Source organism: Portunus trituberculatus, chromosome 13, assembly GCF_017591435.1.
Source record: "Portunus trituberculatus isolate SZX2019 chromosome 13, ASM1759143v1, whole genome shotgun sequence".
NCBI classification, from domain to species: domain Eukaryota; kingdom Metazoa; phylum Arthropoda; class Malacostraca; order Decapoda; family Portunidae; genus Portunus; species Portunus trituberculatus.
The window spans coordinates 6,585,010-6,611,780 of NC_059267.1; the positions used below are offsets into that span (position 1 = coordinate 6,585,010).

Sequence of the window (26,771 nt, forward strand, 5' to 3'; positions counted from 1 at the left end):
GCAGTCATTGCCGGTGAATACAGGTGAGTTGCAAGGTGGAGGTTAAAGATGTTGTTATTATGTCACTTCACTGTTGCTTTTGCCTAACTCTTTTGGATCTGCAAGGGGACTGGCAACTAAGTGGGCCTTTTTTTAATTCTATGTTGCCCTTGGCCAGCTTTTATATCTTGCATAAAAAAATGCTTATCCCTCAGAATTTGATGATTTCTGACTTTTTTGGGGAATGGTGCCTCAGTGGGCCTTTTGTTGCTCTTGTCCACTGTCAGACATGCTATTGTTCTCTCCTTTGCTCTCTATCACTTTCCACACTTTCTGACTTAACATTCCATTCCAGAGCCTCAAATATACAATTCATCACACTCAAAACTTACAAAACACACAAAAAAAATTAAACAATGCTCTTTACCAGGTGTAGTTGGTCTGGGAGTAGTAGTGGTGGTGGTGGTAGTGGTGGTGGTCGTGGTGGTGGTGGTGGTTGTGGTGGTGGCCTCGGGTTTACTACTACCACCGCTGCTGCCACCGCCGCTGGGAGTCTGAGGAGCCTTGCGGATGGGGACTGGCGGCTCTGTTGTCTTCCAGCCGGTGAACTCAGTGGTGGTCTTGATGCTGGAAGAGACAGGGAGGCAGTGAGGTGATAGGTAAGATAAGACTAAGATGAATAAGATAAATAATGAATAAGATAACAAAATGGATGTTAACTAAGATAAGGTAAGCAGGGAACACTGGTAAATCTAGTAGGGATATTGGTACAGGTAGGTGATTAAGGCATAGAGGGACATTGATAAAGACAGGGCAGGATCAGTAATGAAGATGACACAGGGAATATTGAAAAGATAATGCAGGGTTGGTGAAAAAGACTAAAAAACATACACGATATTGAAAAAAAACTCAAAAATAAGTTATTCACAATTTATAAGTATCAGTTAAACAAAAAACATATTAAAAAACAAGAAGAAAAAAGACAATGAAGGGAAGGAAAAAATTATATGAAGGACAATAATTCACAAACCACAACTCAGAATAAAATAACAACATATACTTACGAGTCCCATAGATTTCTGAAGGTGACTTTGACAGGGGGAGGACCAGCAGGAGTCCGAGCCACAGGTTTGAGCGTGGTGGTCAGGTAGGCAGGGAGTTTGGGTCGGCGTGGGAAGACAAGCCCCTTTGGCCCACTCTTCTTGGTGGTGGTGGTGGGTGCTGCAGTGGTTGGCTCTGGGGGAGTGTTATCTGTACCAATCTTGTACCCAGGAGGCAAGAACTGGGAGATATCAACACTTCCTATCTCTGGTTCCTCCTTCTCAGCTGTTTCATTGAGTTTGTAGCCCGGAGGAAGGAACTGTGATATGTCGGGGATTTGTGCAACTGGTTTCTTTGTTGTTGGTTCTTCTGTGGTGCTGAATTTGTACCCTGGTGGCAGGAACTGGGAGATATCGAATGGTTTAGACGTGGAAGGTTTCTCAGTAGATGGTGCCTCACTTGTTGAAAGTTTGTATCCTGGAGGAAGGAATTGTGAGATATCGAGTGTCTTTACTGTGGCTATGCTTGGTAATGGCGACTCAGTGGTTGACGCCTCATAGCCAGGTGGTAAGAACTTGGAAATATCAACTGTTTGTATTTCTGGGGCCTCTGTCGTGGCATCAAGTTTATAACCAGGAGGGAGGAACTTTGAGATATCGACTGTCTCCATCACTGGGAGCTTCTTTGTTGTGGTGGTAGTGGCCTCTGTTGTTGGCTCCTGAGTCACAGAATACCCTGGTGGGAGGAACTGGGAGATGTCAACAGTCTTTATTACAGGAGCAGGCTCTTCTTTGTCATCGGATGCCTTGAAACCTGGTGGCAGGAAGGAAGAGGGATCAACAGTGTGGACGACAGGAATGATCTTGGTTGTGGCTTCTGTTGTGGGCTCAGGAGTGTAGCCAGGAGGGAGGAAGAGAGACGGATCCACAGTCTTCACTTCAGGAATCACAACTGTCGTGCTTTCAGTGGTTGATGGAACAGGTGCTTTTGTTGAAGTTTCAGTCTTGTCCAGCTTGAATCCCGGGGGCAGGAAGGATGCCACATTCACCTCCTTGATGCCCTTCAGTATATCTGTTGAGGGCTCAGTAGTGGGCTGGACAGCAGGGAAGAGGGCAAAGATTGAGGTGCTCTTAGATGGCAGCTCACTGGTGGAAGAAGGCTCCCCTCTCTCAGTTGGGGTGATAGCAGATGTTGCCTCACTCACTTCTTCAACTTTGGGTTTAGAAGTGGAAGTTGGTGCAGCAGTTGTGGTGCTGGTAGGGGGTTTTCTGGACGCCAGTACCTCTTCCTCAGTCTTGTAACCCGGTGGAAGGAAGTCAGTTAAGTCCTCCACATGTGAAATATCTGTCAGGCTGTCTAGCTTGGCATCTACAGCAATGACTGTCTGGTTTTTGGTGTTAATCTCGATATCAAAGAGTGTTTCAATGCGTGGCCTTGACTCCTCATCTCTGAATGGCCTTGGGTTCTTGTCATTTGTGTTCACGGTGCCAGGGAAAGTGTCCAGATGCTTAGGTGGCCTTCCCTCAGACTCAGGAATCTTCTCGGTGGTCCCAGTGAATGATGTAGTGGTGCGGAACTTAGTGGAGGAGGCCATGAAGGGAGCAGAGGTGGTGACATCTGAGTTCTCTCCAATGCTGAAACTGTGTGATGTCTGGACGGAGGCGATGATGACAGAGCTCTCCGTTGAGTTGGTGACGCGCACCTCAGTGTTTGTCTCAGGCTCTGTTGATGTGGTGACCCGTTTTGTTGTGGCTTGTGTGGTCCGTGGTGTAGTGCTTGTGGTGGTAGTAGTGGTGGTGGTGGTAGTGGTAGTTGTAGTGGGGGTAGTGGTAGTGGGGGTAGTGGTGCTGGTGGTAGTAGTGGTGGAGGGTGTAGTGGTGGTGGGGGTAGTGCTGGTAGTAGTAGTGGTACTAGTGGTGGGATCAGACAGAACCCTGCCATCTCGAGTGCTGGTGGTGTTGTGGAGGGTGTTGGACACTGGAGATGCTGCTTCTGCCTCATCATCTTGGGAACCCTTGAGCTGGGCAATGAGCTCAGACAGGGAGTAGCGGCCATTCTCCTCCTCAGCATCAGCTTTAGGAGTCGGGTCTGGTCTGCTGTTCCTCTCTGGCAAGATGGGGATAACAGGGCGGCGAGTGGTGGTGGTGGTGGTGGTTGCCTTATTCGTATTGAACACTGAGGCAAACCTGAATGGCGGTGCTGTGGTGCCAGAACTAGGAGGGTCTAGCGGTCCCAGATCAGTGCCAGTACCGTCACCTGATGTGCCATTCTCCAGGAAGTCATAGTAGTAGTAGTCATACAAATCATACTCATCATACGTCAGGTCAGAGAAGGAGTTGTCAACGGATGGCTTTGGCTGCGTCGCCTCAGAAGTCGTGAAAAAGTCTGCCAGTGAAGGCCTTGGACTCGTCTGTGTGGCTGGCTGGGGATTGAACCGAAGAGGGGGAAGTGTTGGTCTTGGAGTTACCACCACGGGAACATTAAACCTGGGCTTGGAATTCGAGTGGACAGGAGAGTTAAACCTGGTCAATGCCGGGCTGGGTTTAGGTGTTACACTTGGTGGTGTGTTAAGCCTGAAAGACAGTGATGGACTTGACTTGGGTTCTTCTGGTGCTGCAGGTGGACTGAATCTAGAAGGCCCTGCGACTGGTGAATTGAATCTAGACGCGAGGGAGCCCCCAGAAGATGGGGGAGTTGTGAACCTTGTCCGGGAACTTGCAGAGGAAGAGACAGAAGAACCAGGTCTTGATGCTTCAGGGGTATTGAATCTTGATACCAAACCTGCACTGGGCTTGGAAGGAGATGCTGGGGAGCTGAAGTGAGTGGCATGGGATCCTCCTGACTTGCTCCTTGGGGTGATGCCCGGGGAGCCGACTGGGATGTTCGATTCCCTATTGAATGATGCACCAGGGAATGGAAGGATTGGTCGGTTCACACGCTCAGCTCGATCCTGTAATAAAAGTGTTGAGTACAGTTATGAATGAAAGTAATAGGGTTTAGTTTTATATCTCATAAGAAAGACTTCAGTGGAAAATAATGTTATGATGGAAATAGAAGAGAGAGGGAGAGGGGAGAAAGAGGCCAGAGGAATACGAAGAAAGATGAGAAGAAACACAGAAGGGGAAGGAAAAAGGAGAGACTAGGGAAGACTGTAGGAATAAAAGGGAGAGAAAAAAAGGAAGAGGAAGAGGAATGAAAGGGAAGACAGAGATGATAAGAAAGAGATACAGGTGGAGACAGAGGGAAAATGAAAGAAAAGACAGAAAAAAAAGAAAGGGAACATAAAGGAGGAAATAGAGAACAAATGAGAGAGAGAGAGAGAGAGAGAGAGAGAGAGAGAGAGAGAGAGAGAGAGAGAGAGAGAGAGAGAGAGAGAGAGAGAGAGAGAGAGAGAGAGAGAGAGAGAGAGAGAGAGCGAGAGAGAGAGAGAGAAAAGGATCACAAACCAACCTGAGGAATAAGGAATCGGGAAGGTGCATTTCTCTCACGACTCTGTAAATGGGAAACAGAAAAAAGGGAGAATATAGACACAAGAAAGCACAAAATGAATGAAGAATTGGGTAAGTGAAAAAAAATTAAAACAGGAAACAGATCAAGGGAAATACCAAAAGAATACCAAAGAATCAAACACCAAACTGAGAAACAAAGAACTGGGAAATTTCTTTGAATGTGAGAATGGGAAAGAAAAATGAAGACAAAGAAAAAAAGACAAGAAAAATGAAAACACAAGCAAAATAAGAGAATCGAACACTAACCTGTGGAATGAAGAATCGTGAAGGGGCGTTTCTTTCAGGACTGCTTGGGCGGCTAGTCTCGAATCTGAACCTGGTGGGGGACCGGGGTGTTGTGGGTGAGGCGGAGGAGGCGAGGCCCCCCTCAGACAGCTGTAGCGTCCTCACGAAGGCATTGAGGGTCCCAGCACTCACCGATCGGGCGTCAGCTGTGGGTGGGGAAGGAAAGGGTAGGGTTGTGTAGTTGACTGTGTATGTGTGTGTGTGTGTGTGTGTGTGTGTGTGTGTGTGTGTGTGTGTGTGTGTGTGTGTGTGTGTGTGTGTGTGTGTGTGTGTGTTTGTATGTGTGTGTGTGTAAGTCAAGTCAAGTAAAGTAAGTTTATTGCCATTATTCAATTACAAATATGCAAGAAAAAAAAGCAATACAATAAATACAGAGAATGGCATAGTCTGTCAGGGATTGAGTGTGTGTGTGTGTGTGTGTGTGTGTGTGTGTGTGTGTGTGTGTGTGTGTGTGTGTGTGTGTGTGTGTGTGTGTTGGTGAGTAAGTGTTGCTATTGCTATTACTACCACTACTACTACTATTACTACTACTAGTACTATTACTGCTTACAATAGAAGCTCATCTTATTTGGATAATGAACAATGCAGTCTAATAATAATAACAATAATAATAATAATAATAATAATAATAATAATAATAATAATAATAATAATAATGTAATAGAGTCAACAAAGAGTGTCCTTGATGGAATAATTCTCTCTCTCTCTCTCTCTCTCTCTCTCTCTCTCTGAACCATCAAGGAATTTCAACACTACATAAGAAAGAATCCCGTACACAACTGAAACTTCACTCAAAAACCCTAAGATTTTTTCACTACATATTTTACTATTCTATCATTTTCATCTATCTATTTTTTCCTTCTTTTCTTTCTTCTCTTTCACTCTCTTTTTTTTTTATTTCATCCTCGAATGCTATAAAAGTCTCGCCTTGTCTCCTCTTGTATTGTCATGTCACTCGCGCCTTGAAAGAAACATGAATGCCATTTTTTTGTTTCTTTCCTTCCTGTCAGTATCGACGCGTAATTTTTCATCCGCATGACTTGGAGGAACTGAAAGGCTATTATGATCTGCTTTTTTTTTTTTTTTTTTTTTTGGAGTGGGGGAGTGATTGGGAGACTGGGACGGTGTTTGGGGGTAAAAGGGGGATGGTCAGTAACAGTAAACCGGTACAGCTGGCTCTCTATTTGATGAAACAGCTTTCCTATTTACTTATACACGATCACTAATTTTTCTAACCACGAGAGATAAAAAGAACTAATGGTGATAATGATTAAGGATTCCAGCTGCGTGTGTGCTTGTGTCCGTCACCACCAGAGGAGTGACACATGAGAAGAACAGATAGGAATACTTCATAACGTTCTTTGTGTCTTCTATCTGCTTATACTCAATCACGAGAGATAAAAAAGACTAATGGTGATGTTGATCGAGGGTTCCTGGTGTGTATCCGTCACCACGAGAGGAGTGACGGATGAGAACGGATAGGAATACTTCATAACGTTATTGTATCTCCTATCTGTTTATACTCAATCAGGAGAGATAAAAAAAAAGACTAATGGTGATGCTGATTGAGGGTCCTGGCGTGTGTCCGTCACCAGGAGAGGAGTGACGGATGAGGGAGGGAGCTCTGGCTAAAATTCATACCTGAGGCACCAACCCCACTGAGATCCGGGCCCAGTCTTGTACCTGAGGGAGAGAAAAAAGGGTATATTAGTCACCACGTCGACACCCACACGCCCCACGCCCACTGGAAGAATGTATGAGGTCGCCACACCACGCCACACAACACCACTGCATCACCACACTATCACACCTCACCACATCACGTTTTAATTCTCTCAAACTGACATACTGCACCACACCACACTCTAGTCTTTCCGAGGCGCGTGTGGTTCTTTTCAGAGCTTTCAAGTGTTACAAATATCATTGGTCGAGTAGAAGTCAAATCCTCGTTATATTACTACTGGAAACACGAAATCGCTATTGAAAACTTGAAAATCTTAGTAACTTATTCTTAAACGTTTTATTTTCAGATTTTACAAAGGTTACTGGTCAATTTCCTCCTATTATCGATGCAAAGTTATCGTTAAACTACTACTAAAGTCACGACATTGCCCTTGAAAACATCAGTAACTTAATCTTAAACGCTTTTACTTCCCAATCATGTTTATATTCAGATGTTACAGAGATTACTGGTCATGTTTCTCTTAATACTGATGTCGAATCCTTGTTCAGCTACCACTGGAATCATGAGGTTACCCTTGAAAACCCCAGGAACTTTCACCACGGCCTGATAATTAAATGTGAGCGATAGGACGTGGAAATGTTTGGGAATACGTAGTGGCTAGGAGGATTCAAAAGTCAAGGTTCCCGCTGGAGTCACCACACCCACCCCTCACCCCCACCTCTCTCTCTCTCTCTCTCTCTCTGACCCTTCCCGAGACACGTACTCCAGTGTGTCTGCTCGGCTTCGCTTATCTGACACGCGAGGAATGACGCACTCCCTTCTCTCCTCACCACACTTTCGCTACTGCACGATTTCTTACGTAACGCTGTTTATTCGATACACTCACTCACTCTCTGAACGGCTCGTATTCTCAAACATATATGCGCTTCGCTTCCACTATTTCAAACGGCTTCATCTAAATTTATACGAGTTTTTAAGGTGTTATTACGGTTCTAGAGGCAAGAGTGACAAGATTTCTTCATTATTAACTAGAGAAACACTCTAGAAAACTCCGCTAATCATCTCTGGCCTTGGAAAATAGTGAGAGAACAGAGCGTTTTTAAATTACCGACCTTACACTGAACATTTACACACAAAACGAAGATTTATGATACAGTATAAGTTTATTGATTTACGCGCTTGTTTGTATTCCTGACAGCTTACCAGTGTTGGGATGAATGAGTCAACTTGTGGTGTCTTGTCTCACCTTCTGTTGGCAATGACTCAAGTAACTCATAAAGGGATTCCGTACATCTTATCGTTTGCCATTCTTCATAATTAGACCAAATAAATGAACAAAATCGTCTTATAAAGTTTACCTAAAGAAATCGTGGACGGCTAACATCATAATCCATCTATCTATCTCTATCTATCTTTTTGTTATCTATTTTCCCCTTCTATATGTTCCCTTTCTTCATTTGTTCTTGTTTGTTTCTTCTCATCAATCTCTTATATCTATCTATCTAACTATCCTTTGGTTCTTAATTTTCTCCTTCTATAAGTTCCTTTTCTTATTTCTGGTGTCTCATCTCTTCAATTCCTTCTGTCTATCTATCTATCCTTTTGTTCTCCATTTTCTCCTTCCCCTTTCTTATTATTTTCTCGTGTGTCTCGTCTCGTCAACTCCTTCTTCTGTCTGCACGCCACACAAAGCCTACCCACGCCCTGGCTTCCTGACGCAGTAACCCTGAGCACAATCGCTTCGCCCTTGCATATCCCACACACGCCGATCAGCGCAAATAGCGGGAGTGTGGTGTGACATTTACCGCGTGCCTGCAAGCTGAGAAGTATGTGCTAGATGGCGCTGTGGTCTCGTCTTTCAAAACCACACTGTTCTATGCATCACCTCCGCTTCTTTCAAAGGCTCTCTATACATATATAACAGTGTTCAAGGGTGTTTTCTATGGTTCTAGTGATAAGTTTTCTATATGATTACCAGGGCAAATAGTCTCGCGAACTCGGCTTGTCATCTCTACGGGTCTATGAAGATAGTTCTCGTAAGGATGAGGTTAAAGAGGCAGGATATAATGAAGAGTGAAATTTAGTAGGAAGAGAAGACAGGATTAGAATACAGCGTTCAAGGAAGAAGGCTGTATGAAGAGGAGAAGAACGAGGAGAAGCAGGAGGAATTGAAGGACGTGGAGGAAGAGATGGAAAGAATTATGTAATAAGGAGAAGGAAAAGAGGAAAAAAACTCTAGGAAAAGGAAAGGCGAACAAGAACATGAAATTCCCTCTTAAAAAAAAAAATAAATAAGAAGAACTGGGATGATGAAATGGAGAGAGGGAAGAGGAGGATGAAGAAATAAACCAGAGGAGGAGAAGGAGGAGGACACCACAAGACAAGTAACCATTCCTGCTCCTCCTCCTCCTCTTCCTCCACCTCGCTGCGCAACACAAACAGAGCAACACTCCGACGCACCGCAAGGAAGAGAAGCGTTCACATGGAAACATGATTTACTGTACCTTGTTCCACCCCCTCTCTCTCTCTCTCTCTCTCTCTCTCTCTCTCTCTCTCTCTCCACCAGCACCCGTTACCTTACTGCACTGGAAACAAGATAAAACAGCCCTAAAAACCAGTAACTTGAATCTCTGCCTCTTGAACAGCTAGTATGATGACTTAAACCTTTTCTTTCACCCTCCATCGCCCAAGCCAGCCTCCGTTACCTCATTGCATTGGAACTCCTAATACAAGAATTCTAACCGTTTCTCCCTTACATAACTTGCTTTTTTTTAACTAAACTGTCTTTATCTATTGTTTTTTATTTGTTATACGTCTAGAATATAAAGGAAACGCCCTCTTTTCTTTATCATCTAAGCGATAAACTAACTGACTACAGATAATGCGAGAAGAAAGACAATCAGTCTCATAAACCGTTTCCTCATTGTTATACATCCATTCACATCTTAACTGTCTCAGGCATTCACTTCTCGTTATATGAAGAAAACACACCTTCCCTCTCTCCTGTATCATTTACACGGACAGAATAACACAGAAGCTCGTATTTTTGTAGTCTGTGCTTCATCTACATTATTTCAAAGGCCTTTATCTAAATTTACACGAGTTTTTTAAGGTGTTTTCACAGTTCTAGAGGCAGACTGACAAGATTTCTACATTAGTAACTGGAGAAACACTCTTGAAAACCGCTAATCATCTCTGTGGCCTTGGAAAATACGGACCAGAGAGAGAGAGAGAGAGAGAGAGAGAGAGAGAGAGAGAGAGAGAGAGAGAGAGAGAGAGAGAAAAGAGGAGTCAAAACATAGCCTATCATTTCTGTCTCACTTGCGAGGCGGATGAGACGAAGAAGGAGACGAATTCATACCTGCTCCACCTGATTGACTGGCTCACCTGGCCGTGTCCTGGTGGAGTAACTCGTGGGGTAACTCAGGCATAACTTTAGAGTGTCACAGGAGAAGTCACGACGTAAGGAAAACAAGGAAAGAGTGAAGATAAGGCGGGAATGGATGCGTGGAAACTGACAAACTGTGAGGGTGTAAATATGAGGAAATGAGTGGATTCCTGCTCCTCGCCTCTTCTTTGTCCTTTCTTGGAGGAGGAGGAGCAAGAGGAGGAGGAGGAGGAGGAGGTTAAGAAGAGAGGTAAATAATAAGGCAAACGGGATATTCGATGAAAATGGGAATCTTTTTGAGAATGAAAGAAAATGAAGGTTATCCTGAGAATGGCTGGTGAGGAAAGAATGTTGAGGGAATGGAGTGAGGATGGAGAAACGGAGGGAAATGGAAGAAAGTGATAAAGGTGAGTAGGGAGGCAAATATAAAGAGAAAATAAGGCCTTGTAAAATGAAAGAAAATTAAGATATGAGATAAAAAGAAGGAAAGAGATGATAAAGAAGAAGAAAAAAGAGAGATAGGAGATAAAGATAAAAGAGAATAAGGAGAAATAATACAAAACCAGACCGTGAAAGTAAATTATAACTACTGACACTATCACTAATCTTAACTATCCTTACCTAACACACTCTTAACTACTCTACCAAGATGTCTACCACAAAAAAAAAAATAAATAAATAAAACACTAAAAAATAAACGAAAAAGATAAGGTAAGATTAGAAGAGAGAAATTTATTGTGACTTTGAGACATAGAGTATAACATGAATTTTTTTTTTTTTTATTATTTTTTTTTGCAGACAGACAGGACTAGGACTAAAAAAACACATTGAAAAAAAGAAACTGACTAGAAATACAGCGAGTTGGAAGTAAAAGAATAACTAATTACCTATATTTTATCCTCTACATTCCACCACCACCACCACCACCACCACCACCACCAAACACGCATTAACCACCAATTAACACCCCGGATCAGTACAGGTGGCTGGCAGACTAGATGACTCAACCCTGTCTTGCCTCTTCCAGTCTTCCCTTACTTGGCGGGGTGAGGAGTGGGTGGACAGGGAGTGAGGTGGGATGAGGAGGGGTGTAGAGGGGTGGGGAAGTGTATTCTGGGTATTTCCTCCTCCGCATCACCCACCTCCGACACACACCCCCACTATGGCATTTCCAGAGTATGAGGTTGAGGTCAGGGCGAAGGGATGAGGGGGTGAGGGAGGGGTGACAATAGTAGATGGGGAGGGGAGGGAGGGGAGAAAGGGAGGCAAAGGTTAAAGGTGGGGCGATAGAAGGATATATATTGTTGTGGGGAGGAATGGGGGGAATGGGGGGGGAATGGGGAGGAGGAGGAGGAGGAGGAGGAGGAGGAGGAGGAGGAGGAGGAGGAGGAGGAGGAGGAGGAGGAGGAGGAGAAGGAATAGAAGTGTGTACAGGCGGAGGAGGAGGAGGAGAAGGACGAGGAGGAGGAGGAGGAGGAGGAGAGGAGGAGGAATAGATAGGACATTTGATGATAGTGGTGAGAATAAGAAGGAGGAAGAAGAGAAGGACGAAAGAAGAGGAATAAGAAAAAGAAAGAAAGAAGAAAAGAAAAAAACAATAAGATACGTAACAAAATAAGAAAAAAAGAAAAACAATAGAAAAAACAAACAAACATGACACAGCACATCAAAACAAAAACAAACAAAACAAACAAAAGAAAAAAACAACACAAACACTAACAAGAACACAAACCAACACACGAACAAACAAAACACGAGTACCAGTGAATCAAGAACAGAGAAAAGGAAGAACAAATGAACAAACACGTACTAGGAAGAACAGGAGAGAGAGAGAGAGAGAGAGAGAGAGAGAGAGAGAGAGAGAGAGAGAGAGAGAGAGAGAGAGAGGAGGAAGTGCTAAGGTGAGGGACGACTTGGGGGAAATATCAAGGGGACTTCCAGACTCGATTTTAGAGTGAGTGAGTGAGAGAGAGAGAGAGAGAGAGGGAAAAAGAGAAAGAGAGAGAGAGCGGAAGTGGAGTGAGGTGGACGAAGAATATGGATGAAAGTGTACGGGAAGTGGAGTGTGTGTGTGTGTGTGTGTGTGTGTGTGTGTGTGTGTGTGTGTGTGTGTGTGTGTGTGTGTGTGTGTGTGTGTTTCGATAAAAGTTTATATGAGTTTGGAGTTAATATGGAGTAGAAATTGAGTGTACGAGGAGTGTGTGCGTGCGTGCATATGTGTGCGTGTGCGTGTGTGTGTTTGTGTGTGCGTGTGCGCGTGCGTGTGCGTGTGTGGTGGAGTATGAATGAATGAATAAATAAAAGTTTAAGAGAGTTTATCATGTCATACGAAGAATACGAAGGAAATAAAAGCAACAACAAACACTGTAAGCTGTTAGAGAGAGAGAGAGAGAGAGAGAGAGAGAGAGAGAGAGAGAGAGAGAGAGAGAGAGAGAGAGAGAGAACTAAACCAAACCAAACCTACAATGGAACAACAGATGGAGTGCAGAGAAGTGGAATGAGGGCGTGTTTAAAGAAAGTAAAGTGGAGAGCGAGCGTCCGTGCGTCCGTAAGTTCGCCTGTGTTTTGGCCAGTGTGGAAATGGGACGGTGGGCGGCGTGGGCGGTGGTGTAGGCGGTGGTGTGGCGGGCGGTGTGGTGAAACGCAAGGCAGCGATTCACGAAAAACTCACCGCCAAGGACGCGAGAGTGAACTGAAAGCGAAATGCGGACACGACCACACCCTGCCACACACGCACACACACACACACACACACACACACACACACACACACGTTCAGCAGCCTCCACACTTTCTCCACCGTATCATTCATTAGCAAAGTACATCACGTTCACCTTTTACCTGTGAATGAGTTGAAAGGTGCTCAGGCGTCACATGAAAGAGCTGAGAGTGCAAACTTGTAAAGGGACGAAGGAAATGAATGAGGAAAGAGGTTAATTGTTGGCTAAGGAGATAAGTGTGGGGAAACAGATGAGAAAAAGAGAGGTAAGGAGAAAAGGAGACATATGTGAGAAAAGATAGGAGAAAAGAAAGAGAAATAAGGAGAAAAGAGAGATGTGAGAAAACAAATGAGGAAAAATAATAAGAAAAAGAGAGATGAGAAAATAAAGGAGAAAACGATGCAGAAAGAAATAGAACAAAACAGAATGCAGAACAAAGCAGAATACAACGAAAGAAAAAAAAAAAACTAATAGACATCATTTTCTCAGACACGAACCAAGACACACAGATCCTCCACTTGATTTAATCTTACACGAATCAGGACAAGGTTTTTTTTTTTTTTTTTTCTCTCCGCTAAGATGACACACAACCCGGAAAACCTTGCTACTGGCGCCGCTCAGACACCAAGACACGAACACACACACACACACACACACACACACACACACACACACTCCGCCTCCTTACAGTGAACAAGAGCAAAGACAAGGCGCCCGTAGACATATAAGGGTGTGTGCATAGACGCCCCACCCTCGTCCTCACACCCGGACACACCCACGCCCACGCCTACACTCACACCCACACCCTGACCCACGCCCAATGTACCCAACACACTCACTAATTATCTCAACATTATTTATCTTATTTACGACCCGTCCTTGTTAATTTATATCTTAATTATACATATACATATCCAAACTGTTGATTTTTCTCTCATATTTCAACTGTTTTTCTTTCCAACACAACCTCTAATTAATTTAACCCTACTTACCTTATCACTATTAGCATTTTCAAGACACCCTTTTAATTCATATCTTATCTGCTCATTAATATATCCAAACTGTTGATTTTTTCCTATATTTTTTTTCTCTTCTTTCATATTTTTTTCTATTTATAACGTGAATATTTATGATTATTTGAATTTCGTACCTCCTGCTCCTATTATCGTACGCTGAGACTCTATTTATAAACACTTCGGCGATTCCTGTCATGATTTCTTTCGCTATATTATTCTCTCTCTCTCTCTCTCTCTCTCTCTCTCTCTCTCGTTCTTTCATGATATAACGTTTTTTTTTATTTATCTATTTATATTTTAGTGGGATTATGTCAAGATAACCGAACCCATTATCTTGACATGATCTCTTTAGTGTTCTGCTAACAACAACAACAACAACAACAACAACAACAACGCAAACCCTCAAAACAAAGAAACAGTAACACAAGACGAAGCGAAACCCTCACACACACGATTCCTTTAGTGTTTTGATTGAGTGGGAGGAGAGAGAGAGATACAGAGGGAGTAGCTACGCAGTGATTGGGGAGGAAGAGAGGGGAGAGATTGAGAGGAGAAGAAGAAGAAGAAGAAGAAGAAGAAGAAGAAGAAGAAGAAGAAGAAGAAGTAGCCTCAAAACAAAGCAAACAGCAGTCTAACAGGGCAAGGTAAAACAATCACTTCTCAAACACTCAGGTGGAAAGAAAGAGGAAGGAACCAAACACTGTAATCTTTTGGTCAATATGTGTTCGTGATATTCCACTTAAATATCTGATGATTTTTTTTTATTAATATTCTTTTTCAGTCCTTTGTAGTCTTTTTAGTAGCTTGTCTCGTGTTCCTTTATCCTCTCCTCTCCTCTCCTCTCCTCTCCTCTTCTCTACAAAGCCTTAATGTCAGCGGTCCCCAAACCCCTAAAAAAAAAAAAGCCTATTTCTTCCTTTTCTCTTTTTTTCTCTTTTCGTACTCATAACCTTCTGACCTCAGCGAAATATTGACCTCCAGGGAAGGAAGCTTGTTAAGGTCATCTCAGTCTGGCTTCATCTCCTCAAATCACTTTTTTTTTTTTTATTTGCATTTCTTATCTAACGTTCTTTTTCTTAAGTTTCCCATTTCATTAACGGTATTCCTTTATCACCCTCGTTTTCTTTGATGGTGGAGGTGGTGGTGGTGGTGGTAGTGTCTTGTACTGCATCGGTCAGTAATTATCTTCCAAAGTTCAGGGTTGTGTTCTCTCTCTCTCTCTCTCTCTCTCTCTCTCTCTCTCTCTGTGTGTGTGTGTGTGTGTGTGTGTGTGTGTGTTTTACTTGCCTGAATGTTGCGTCTTAATCACTGTTGGTGGGCAGAGAGAGAGAGAGAGAGAGAGAGAGAGAGAGAGAGAGAGAGAGAGAGAGAGAGAGAGAGAGAGAGAGAGATGCGTAGTGTTTGGGGAATAGAATGAATCAAAACTATAAACCACAAGACGAATAAGAAAAAAAAAAAAAATCAAGCAAAAAAAATAATTTAAAAGAAAACGGAGACCAAGGTAAGGGAGACTATACAACTTTGAGAAAAAGAAAAAGAAAGAAAAAGAATAAGACGAAACTATAAAGAAAGGAAAAACGAAAAAAAGGAAAAATAAAAGAAAAACGAAAATCAAAATAAGGGAAACTATACCATTTTGAGGTAGGGGGGACGAGAGAGAGAGAGAGAGAGAGAGAGAGAGAGAGAGAGAGAGAGAGAGAGAGAAATAATAATCCAGCCAGCCAGCCAGCCATGCGCGTCACAGCTGGGGCAACAAAACACAGCGCAAGTGACTTTTAAGAAAACGCGCAGTTCCATACCGGTCCAGCCTTGACTATGAGGCGCAGAGAGACTCACAGATCACGTGACGTTATGACAGTACTGACGGGACACGGAAAAAAGGAGAAAATGTGAGATAAGAGAGAGAGGAAGAGAGAACAAGAGAGAAAAGGGGCGAAATAGAAGGAGGAGGAGGAGGAGGAGGAGGAGGAGGAGGGAGATGTATAGTGTTTTGGACAAAGAAAATGAGTTTCAGCAAAAGTACAAAGGAGGAGGAGGAGGAGGAGGAGGAGGAGGAGGAGGAGGAGGAGGAGGAGGAGGAGGAAAGAAGAGAAGGAGAAGGAGGGAGGAGGAGGAGGAGGAGGAGGAGGAGGAGGAGAAAAAGAAGAAGGAGGAGGAGGAGAAAAAGAAGGAGGAGGAGGAGGAGAAAAGGAAGGAGGAGGAGGAGGAAGAGGAGGAGGAGGAGGAAAACCAGGAAGAAAAAAGAGAAAGAGGAAAAAGAAAGAAGAGGGTCACGAAGGTTTCACAGAGCTTACAGCAAATCCTCGTTTACTCTCTCTCTCTCTCTCTCTCTCTCTCTCTCTTTGGGACGTGGGTGTGGGCGTGTCTGACTTCGGAGGTCATGACCGCGCCGTCTGGGGTCACAGGTCACGTGGTACTAGGACAGGCGCCAGGAAGGGAGGGGCAAGGATAAGGGAGGAGGGAGGAGGGAGGAGGGAGGGAGAGGAAAGAACATAAGGAAGGAAAGGATGGAAGGAGAAAAAGGGGGGGAGGATGGTAAGAAGAGGGAGAAGAGAGGAGATATGGGAAGGGAGGAGAGAGAAGAGGGAAGGAGGAGGAAGGGAGAGGAAAGGACACAAAGAAGGAAAGGATGGAGAGAAAGGGGAAGGATGGAAGGGAGAAAAGGAGGAGAGAGGAGGGAAGGAAATGATGGAGAGGAGAGGGAGGAGGGAGGGCGAAGGGAGAAGGAAGGACATAGGAAAGAAAAAGATGAAGGAGAGAGGAGGAATAGGAAGGAGAAGAGGAGGGAGGAGAGACGAGACAAAGGAAGGATGTAAGGAGGAGACAGAAGAGGAGGAAAGGATGGAGAGAAGAGAGAGATGAAGGAGAGAAGATGCAGAGAAATAAGAGATTGTGAGAAGGAGAAGATGAGGATGAGGAAAGAGGAGACAAGAATGAAATATATAGAGGAGGAAAGAGAAAAGAAAGAGGAAAAGAGGAAAATATCAATAGTATAGTAGAACAACCACCGCCGCCACCACCACCACCACCACCACTCCCTCTCTGATTAGGCCTACGCATTTGTGATAGGCAGTGACTGGGCGTGGCGAGGCAAGGCAGGCCCCGTACTAGTGATGCTACACACACTCACACACACACACACTTCACTCTCACCAAACGCTCACTTTCACAGCCAGCCATTCGTATGATTGAGAAACGGAGCATGTATCGAAATCTCTCTCTCTCTCTCTCTCTCTCTCTCTCTGACATTACGAAAGCATCAAATCAACACATATTTTCCTTTTCTTTTTTTCCGATATAAAAAAAAATAAAAGGGAAAAAGGAGATGAAGCAAAGCAAAAACTGAAAAGGAAACAGAAAAGAAAAAAAAAAGAAAAGAAGAAGAAAACTGAAATAACAGGACGAGAGTAAAGAAACACGAATAAAATAAAGAATAAGGACAAGAGAGAGAGAGAGAGAGAGAGAGAGAGAGAGAGAGAGAGAGAGAGAGAGAGAGAGAGACATATGATGGATAAGGCAAGGCAAGGCAAGGCAAGGCAAGGTAAGGTAAGGTGAGATAAGTTAAGGACAGGTAGAGAGGGTAAGGTGAGGTGGCGGAGGAATGATCTAAGGTCGAGGTAAGGTTCAAGTGATGTCAAGTTTTAGAAAACGGGAAGAGGGTGAAATATTGAAGAGAATTGTGGCGTTACATCATATTCAGGCGACACAGAGAGAGAGAGAGAGAGAGAGAGAGAGAGAGAGAGAGAGAGAGAGAGAGAGAGAGAGAGAAACGGGAACACACGCGGGGGTTAAGATGTGAGGGAAACATTTTGAGGCTATATTTATAAGTTTATGATTTTGTGGTCTACATTCCAAACCACCTCTGTGCCACGTCTCACCTATTTTCCAGGGTCTCTATTTTGAAGCGGCACGGGTTTTTAATAGGATATCTGTAATTTTAGCGACATGTTGATGAGGTTTCTACATTGCCAACAGGACAAATACTCTTTAGAACTGGGCTAATCGTCTCTGTAGTCTTTGAACATTTCTGCAGTGAGAGAGGAAAGCGTTTCCCACCACAACTATTTTCCAAGGCCACAGAGATGATCAGCGGAGATTTGAAGAGTGTTTCGCCAGTTGACAATATAGAAATCTTGTCCATCTGCCTCTAGAACCGTAAAAAAAAACACCTTAAAAAACCTCGTGTGAATTTAAATAAAACCTTTTGAGATAGTGGAGGTGAAGCATAGAAGTGTTTGGGAATACTAACCTAAGTAGACTGTGTTAGAAATGTTAAAATTGTGAGGTTTAAAAATATTCTGACTACAGGAAGAAACGGAAGAATGAGAGATGGAAGGGTACTTACTGCTGAAGAAAAAGGGGCAAAAGAGAATGAAAGCGGAGAGACAAAGAGATACAGGAAACAAAAGAAAGTGATTGTGTGCATAGATGGAGGAATAAAGGAATAAAGATGATCAGGAAAAGTATTGTTATATGATGAAAAATATACATCAGGATGGAAATGTAAAATAATAGCGATATTTCCAAAGATTCTGGCTAATGGAAAAGACGAAAAGAAGAACCATAGGAGAAAAAAGTTTGTTGAATCAATGGAAAAGACGAAGGAAAAAACACAGATGGAAATATGAAACAAAACGGGCATTTTAAAGAGGAGACACAAAGAAAAGAAAAAAATGTAAAGAAAAATACCATTCCATTTATTGAAGGTAACGGGAAGGTAACAGAAAACGGAAACTGGAAGAAAACGTAAGCTGGACCCGGAAGCTTTGTGGGGGACTAAAGTATCCGTCACTCATGAGAGGAGGAAGGGAGAGAGAGAGAGAGGGAGAGAGAGAAAGAGGAAGTGAGAGGGACGAGAGAGGACTAGTTCAATGTGGGCCAGGGTAAGACAGCTCTAATCCCTCTCACTCTTCCTCCTCTCACTTTTTTCCTCTCTCTATCTCTCTCACTTTTCAAATAGTGACCCCCTTTCCCAAAACGCCACAGAAAACGCGACGTGTTGGATATTACATGCTACAAACAAACGGACAGACAGACAGACAGACAGACACACAGACGGATAAACAGCTGGATAGGAAGACAGACAGATAAAAAGACGAAAAAATTAAAGCATAGACAAACAAGGAGACAGATGGACACACACACACACACACACACACACACACAAACAAGTAAATTACGCCTTATTCTCCTCTGTGTTTGTGTGTGTGTGTGTGTGTGTATCCGGGAATCTTGAATGTGCACTGAATTTTTACCTACTGCTGCCCACACACACACACACACACACCTAAACTGTAGTGGAATGTTCGTGTGTTCGTGTGTTGGTTGAGACGCACCCTGAGGACTTTTGAGCCGCTAGTCAGGGTGTTGTGAGCAGTGGGCGTCCTTGTATTACTCCACCTCTCTCCCTCTCTCCCCTCTCCCTCTCTCTCCCTTCACCAGCGCTCCTCGATCCTTCTCACTCTCTCACTCACTCACTCACTCACTCATGTTCTGTCATCTAAGTTTGTTCTTTCTTTTTGTTCTTTGTGTTAGTTTAGTAATTAATTATTGTTTTTTTTTTATTTATTCTCTTCTTTCGTTAATTCATTGCTGGTTTCTTGTTTTGGTTCCTATTTACTTCTCTTCCTTCCTTTCTTTCTTTTTTCCCTAGTTTTGTTCTTCCTTTCTCTCTTTCACTCGATTTTGTAAGTTGTTATTATCATCATTTGTTCCTCTTCTTTTCTTTCTTCACTAGTTCTATTTTTCCTTCCTCTTTCTCTAACTCAATTTTTGTTTGTAAGTTATTATCATTTGCTCCTATCCTTTCCTTCTTTCCTTCCTTTCTTTCTTCCCTAGTTCCATTCTTACTTTTCTCTCTTTCTCTAACTCGTTCTGTTGTTTGTAAATTGTTGCTATCATCACTTGTTCTTCCTTCATTCCTTCCTTTTTTTTTTCAAAGTATATATTTCACCTAAACTTTCATTAATCTCTAGCAATGATGATTATGAAGTTATTACCATTATTATTTTCGTTAATCTACCTTTTATCATTACGGTAAGGCGATGTAAGGTTAGGTAAGACAAGATAAGGTAAGGTTAGGTTAGATTAAGTAAAGCAAACTAAAGCAACACAGGGTAAAACAAATAGAGAAAAAGAAAGGAAAGGTATGGAAAGGTAAATCAAAACTAACAAAAAGTGAAACAAGACAAAATAAATTAAGAAAACGCAAGAAAAAGACGAAATATATGTAAGACGAAGTATGGTGTCGCCTCGTCGCTGTCCACTATCACCCTTTAAACCCGTCAGACAGGTAACAGGTAAGTAAGAGGAGAAAGGTACGCGGCCAGGTAGGTCCACCCATGCCCACCTGCCCACCTGTCCCCTCTCCCGCTCACCTGTAATCACGCCCAGGTGGAGAGAGACGACTTCAAACCCACGCTACCAACTCTGTGACTCTATCAATGTTTTTTCTGTATATCAAGAGAGAGAGAGAGAGAGAGAGAGAGAGAGAGAGAGAGAAGTGAAAGGAGGAGAAAGAGTATGATAAAAGAGGGAAAGGAAGAAATGATAAGATAAAAGGAGGGACTAGAAGAAGAAAATGGGAATAAAAGAGACGAATAAGAGATAAAAAGAAGAGAAAGCAAGGGAAGATAGATAGAGACATAGGAGAGGATAGGAAAGACGAGATGAATGAGTGGAAAAAAAAGATAGAAAAGAAAGAAGAAAGTAAAAGAAAAGAAAAGAAATGAAGAAATAAAAGTAGCGATGGAGAGGAAGAGAAGATGAGGGAAGGAAGGGAAGGGAAGGGAAGGGGGAAGGGAAGGTATGTGCAGGATTTCGCATCTCTCCGACCCTGAAGATTCACCGTACAAGGAAAGGAGGAAGGAAGGGAAGGAGGAAGAATGGAAAAGAAGGAAGGGGACAGGAGGAGGAGGAGGAGGAGGAGGAGGAAAGGGACAGGAGGAGGAGGAGGAGGAGGAATAGGAATGTAGAGAGAAAGTGAGAGAAAGGGAAGACAGGATGGAAGGAAGGAGGTCGAGAGAAAGAGATAGAAAGAGAGAAAGGAATGAGGCAAGGACAACTCTCTCTCTCTCTCTCTCTCTCTCTCAAGGAAAAAGAGGGGAAAAAGTAAGGAAAAGAGGGGAAAAGTAGGAAGCTCCACTCGAGGCAATTTTCCCACGCAATCCACTCATCCACTTCCTGATCTTGGCGTGGATTGGTCCATTAACATCCACTAATTACCCTGGTGCCAATTAGGTCCATAACTGCTCACTTTCACCCTAATAATTACGCTAACCACATCACCTCTCTCTCTCTCTCTCTCTCTCTCTCTCTCTCTCTCTCTATTCGCCCTCCTTCTCCTCCTCTTTCTCCTCCTCCTCCTATTCTTCTTCTCTACTTTCCCTCCTTCATCTCCTTCTTAATCTCATTTATTCGTTGTGGTCTCATTTGATTTTCTTTCAAATAACAAAAATTTCCTCCTCCTCCTCCTCCTCCTTCTATATTCTCCCTCTGTTTTCACCTCCTTTCTACTTTTATTTATTTGAAACTCGTGTAATTATTATTCTAATTCTTCAGTAACACTCATTTCTTCCTTCTGTTGCTAGTCCTTCTCCTCCTCCTCCTCCTCCTCCTCCTCCTCCTGCATTTTCTCTTTCCACCTCCTTTCTACTTATATTTATTCGTTTTAAAGTAATGTAATTCTTCCTCCAATTCTCCAATAACACACATTTCTTCCTCCTGCTGTTCCTCCTCCTCCTCCTCCTCCTCCTCCTCCTCCTCCTCCTCCTCCTCCACCTACAGTACACACACTTTCCCTTATCACTCAGCTGTTTTGTTTTCCGCTCTAGTTCCGTCTGAGGGAAGGAATGACTGGCGGGTGTGTTAATGGGGGAGGGGTGTATCAAGCAGTGTGTGGAGGGGGGGGGTGGGGAAGGGAAGACCAAAAGGAGTGAGCTTGTATTGAAACACTCCGCTTGGGAAACCTCAATAAACAATTACAGGCAAAAGTTTACACAATTATAAGCGCCTTGAGATTCTAGTTCTTTTCGGGGTGTGGTAAGTATTATGATCACCCCTCTCTCTCTCTCTCTCTCTCTCTCTAGTTCTTTTCCCGGGTGTTGTAAGTATTTAGTTCACGCCCTCTCTCTATTTCTCTCTTTTCTCTCCCTCTCTCCTTTCATGCACGCCCTACACAGCTGCTGCACGACTTTCCAGGTGTGTTTGGGCGTGTGTGGGCGTGGCAAGGTCCCGCAGACACATTACATTGGGCAGTGGGCAGTTGTGCATGACTTGATCTGTGGGTCTTTACCTAACTTGCCCTCCCACCACCACCACCACCACCACCAGGCGCAGCAAAGGTGAGAGTCCAAACGCCGCTGTGGAAAAGGTCATCGAAGTGGACTTGAGTTAATAAGGTCTAGTTTTTTCTCAAGTCCAGGGCAGCTCGATCGTGTCTACTCGTCCCCTCCTTCTTCCTCCTCCTCCTCCTCTAGTCCTCCTTCTTACTCATTCTTCTCTCCTGCCTTCATTACTCCTATACTTTACTTCTTTTTCCTTCTTCTCCTTTTCCTCCTCTGATCCTGCTTTGCTTCTGTCCGTGTGTCTACTCGTCCCCACCTACCTCCTCCTCCTCCTCCTCCTCCTCCTTCTACTCATTCTCCCCCTTCATCTTATTTTCCTCCTCCTGTCCTGTCTCTTTGCTTTTGTTCGTCTCTCTTATTCCCTTCTGCTTTTCCTCCTCCTGTCCTCTTGTCTCTTTGCTTCTGTCAGTCTCTTTCACCAACTTCTGCATCTCCTTTTCCTCCTCCAGCCTTCTTGTTTCTGCTTTTGGCCGTCTGTCACTTCCTTCTCCTCCTCCTGTCCTGTCTCTTTGCTTCTGTCCGTCTCTCTCACTCCCTTCTCCTCCTGTCTTGTCTCTACTTCTGTCCGTCTCTCTCAGTGTTTCTCTCGACTCTTTCCTCTCAACTCAACCTGTACTCTGAAACACTTCCGCGCCACCTTCGCTACATTTAAAAAGGCTCTAATAAAAGTTCCACGGGTTTATAAGGTTGATTTTTATGGTTCTAGAGACAGATTAACAAGATTTTACATTACTAACAGGAGAAACAGTCTTGAGAACACGGTTATTCATCTCTGTGGCCTTTGAAAACAGTCGCGGTGAGAGAGCAAGCGTTTATGAGAACCGGCCTTACACTTTTCTCCCTCCTCCTCCTCCTCCTACATCCTCTCTTATCTCCCTCCCTTCTACGCCTCGCCACGACGTGTTTGGGTGGTATGGGCGTGACGGGGTGGGCGGGTGGGCGGTGGATAGACGTGACTGAATGTGACAAGGGCTTATCTAGATTGAAGTGACTGGTTTGGTTAGGTTTGTGTGACGGAAGGTGTGTGTGTGTGTGTGTGTGTGTGTGTGTGTGTGTGTGTGTGTGTGTGTGTGTGTGTGTGTGTGTTTTACTGCTTTTTTATGTAGGTTATGTTTTTTTGTTTGCTTGTTTACTTTTTTTTTATAGTTTGAGGAATGTTAATTGTTGCTTTCTCTCTCTCTCTCTCTCTCTCTCTCTCTCTCTCTCTCTCTCTCTCTCTCTCTTTCTCTCTCTCTCAGTTACATTACAAACACAACAAAACACACACTAGAGTTAGCAGAAAAAAAAGAGAAAAAAGAGAAAAAAAAGATCACCACCACCACTACTATCACCACCACCACCACCACCACCACCACCACCACCACCACCACAAGAACAAGAAAAACAAGAAGAATCAAACGTGTTTTTCTTCCCTCACCACCAGCACCACCACCACGCACCATCACACACCACATAATTTAGCGCTCACTCTCCATCACCACAAGTCAACACCACTAGGAAAAAAGAAAACAAAAAAGAAAACGGGACCACCACCACCACCACCACCACCACGAAGCATTCAAAGATAAGAGACCGCTGGAACAAACAATATGAAGAACAATACTGGAAATTTGGCAACACTGGGTAGAGACTTGGAAATTTGGCAACACTGGGTAGAGATTTGGAAACTTGGCAACACTGGACTGGAGGAACTGTTGTATTTTTTTTTTTTTTTTTACTCAGTTTGCTGAAGAAAGTTTGCCAAGTTTTCGATTTTCTTCATATCTTCATGGTTCAGATTCTTTTTTTTGTATATTTGTCAAGTTTTCGATTATTCTTCATCATCAAGGCTTTTTTCTACGTTTCACTTCTTTTTCTCGTAATTTGCGTAAGAGAATCAGGCTTTAGTGTTCTTCATAATGCCAAGATATCGTAATAATTCAAAGTTTTCAACCCCTTCAGTACCATCTCGCCTTTATATTCATTCTGTTTACTGTTTGGCGATTTTAACCCTTTCAGTACTGGGACGCATTTTTACTATGAGTTTTGTGTATAATTAGACGATTTTACCTACATTACGAAGGGTGTATGGAAGTCAGAAGGTTAATGGCCAGAGTCTTCACTATTTTAATCCCTTTATAAGTTTCTGAAGCTGTATAAAATCACTAAATGGTAAGCAGAATGAATATGAAAGCGTGTCATGTTACTGAAAGGGTTAAACAACTTCAGAAACTCATGTGGGAAATTAGAATAGTGAAGACTCTGGCCATTAATCTTCTGACATCCATAGACCCTTCCTAATGTCAATGAAATAATCTAATCACACCTAAAACTCAAGGTAAAAATGCGTCCTACGAGTATTTTTGTTTTGTTTCATATAGCGATCACATCCTTCGTTTTCCCATTTCCTTCTTTTCAAAATCTTGTATAAGTAAGAGAATCTATTTAATCAGCCCTTGTAGAATCTGAGCTTAACTCCTTCAGTACCATGACGCGTTTCCATATTGATTCTGTTTAATATCTGGTGATTTTTATACAACTTCAGAAACTCATACAGGGGATTAAAATGGTGAAAATTGTGGCCATTAATCTTGTGACCTCCATAGATCCTTCCTAATGTCAATAAAATCTAAGCACACCAAAACTTAAAGTAAAAATGCGTTCTATGAGTTTTTGGGGTCAATACAGCAATTACTTTTTCGTTTTACCATTTTCTTCTCTTCAAAACCATGAGAGAAAACCTATTTAAGCAACCTTTGTAGAATCTGAGCTTAATCTTGATCTTGAGTTGCGTCACACCCACACTATGAGTTGGAATTAATGCGCGGTTTATTGAGGTTCGTTTTGGTTCAGTTCGGTTCGCTCCTCACTTCTCTCTCTCTTCCCCTTCACTGTTCCCTCGCCGCTCGTCTCGTCAGCCAATCACCGCGCGTCTTGGGCTAGAAAGGCTGCTCTGATTGGGTAGAGTAAAGGTGACACTTCCTACTTTATTCACGGTCGACTGCACCTTTGTTTTTTTCTTTTCTTGTTTTTGTCTTGATTTTTCTTGTTTTCTTTTTCCTCTCTCCGATACACATTGATAATTTCGTGATATGTTGGTATTTGTCTTCGGTTTTTGTTCCTTTGTGATCCCTTTCTCTTTTTTTTTTATCTCTTTGTTTGTAGTTCTGATCTAATCTATTCTGATTCTTAGCAAATTCACGTTTGGTAGTATTTTTTTTTTTTTCTCATTGCCTCAGTAGCCATCAATAATTGTTTCTCCCTCCTTTATTTTTCTCTCTTTCGGTTTGTAGTTTTATTTATATCTATCTACTCTGATTCTTCTTTGTAAATTCACGTTTGGTGGCATTTTTTTTCCCCATTCTCATTGCCTCTGTAGCCATCAATTTGTTCCTCCCTTCCTCCCTCCCTCCCTCCTTCCCTCTTTGAAACCGGTCCTTTGCAGGTCTGTCTCCTTTCCTTTCTACCCTTCCTCTTGTCTCATTCCCTCTCGTTTTCAACCTCACCTTACCTGTCTCTCTCTAATAATTTGTTTCTGTCGCTTTACCTGCCGTTTCCTCTTCTCTTCTCAATATATCGTCTGTCTTTCGTCTCTCTAACTTCTAACTCTATCACTCGTTCATTCCCTTCCTTCCCTGTCTCTTTAATTCAATAATATGCTTCTCTCTCGCTTTACCTGTCATTTCTTCTTCTTCTCTTCTCAATATATCGACTGTTTTTTGTCTCTCTAACTTCTAATTCTTCCACGCTCTCCTTCCCACCTTCCTTCCTATTTTAGAGCCAAAAATATCGCTTCTTTTATGACTTACAGCCCTTCCATTTTCTCTCTCCCAGTCTACCTTCACCCCTCTCTCTCCTCCTTTCCTTCTTAGACTCAAATTATCGTCCTCTTTCTAACCCTTCGCCTCCGTTATACCACGCTCTCCTTTTTACCAATGACAATGTTGACTACATGAGTAACGGCAGCGATAACAGTCTCATTACCGGCGATAAAGAGATAAGGAGGCGGAAAGACTGCAGTACGAGGGCTGTTAAAAATAGATAATTGAAGGATAAATGGGTAATCTAGACGGTGTTACGGGCAAATAAGTTTAATTCTCTAGTTTTTTAAGGGGTAGGTAATGACGGAAGCAGTGCGCCTTTGAGGAAACTGTACTACGGAGATTAAGACTGTATAATTGGCAGGTACATGGCTAACCTGAGTGAAAGTAAAGTAAGTGTAGGTAGTAATTATGTTTTTTAATGGGAGATGCCAAAAAAAATAATAGTCTTGTGTGTAAAATGCATTGCGAACACTAAATAACGGATTGACGGGACGCTGAACGAAGTCTTAAGATAAATTCAGTTGATATCTTCTGAGACAACTTGAAATTAGATACAGTCAGTTTGTATACTCGGTTGTGAAGAAGGAAAAGAAGATATAGTGAATGATCTACACAGTTTTGTTGATTTTGCAGTGCAGTTAATGATGCGAAGAAGCAGGTTACGTTACGTTAGGTTAGGTTAGGTTAGCTTAGGTAAGGTAATCAAGTAAGGTCAGGTTAGGTTAAGAAAGATTTTATAAAGTATGGGTTAGGTTAGGTTAAGTTAGATTAGGAAATGTAAGGTAAAAGGTTAGGTAAAGTTAGATTAGGTAAGGTAAGGTAAGGTAAGATTAGGTTCAGTTAGATCAGGTAAGGTAAGGTTAGGTTAGGTTAGGTTAGAGATTAGGTAAGGTTAGGTTAAGTTAGGTTAGATTAAGTAAGATTATATTCACTTAGGTTAGGTAGAAGTGTTGATGCTAATACCTGCAATCACCTGAACAATCACCCACTCATTACACCTG

At 42.9% G+C, this 26,771-nt stretch overlaps 1 protein-coding gene across 7 annotated transcripts in view; it reads right to left on the reverse strand.

Moving 5' to 3' along the window:
- Positions 1-26,771, reverse strand: part of LOC123503011 (mucin-5AC-like) — a 172,196-nt gene that overhangs the window by 6,922 nt on the left and 138,503 nt on the right. For 3 of the 7 annotated variants that reach the window (XM_045252366.1, XM_045252363.1, XM_045252369.1), the window contains exons 2-6: positions 6,456-6,497; positions 4,776-4,960; positions 4,471-4,512; positions 1,044-3,970; positions 407-606 (exon numbers count right to left, since the gene is read on the reverse strand). In XM_045252366.1, coding sequence (XP_045108301.1) covers positions 407-606; positions 1,044-3,970; positions 4,471-4,512; positions 4,776-4,960; positions 6,456-6,497 — 3,396 coding nt within the window. The remainder of the gene's footprint in view (positions 1-406; positions 607-1,043; positions 3,971-4,470; positions 4,513-4,775; positions 4,961-6,455; positions 6,498-26,771) is intronic. The other 4 variants (XM_045252364.1, XM_045252370.1, XM_045252365.1 and 1 more) reach the window with 3 other exon arrangements.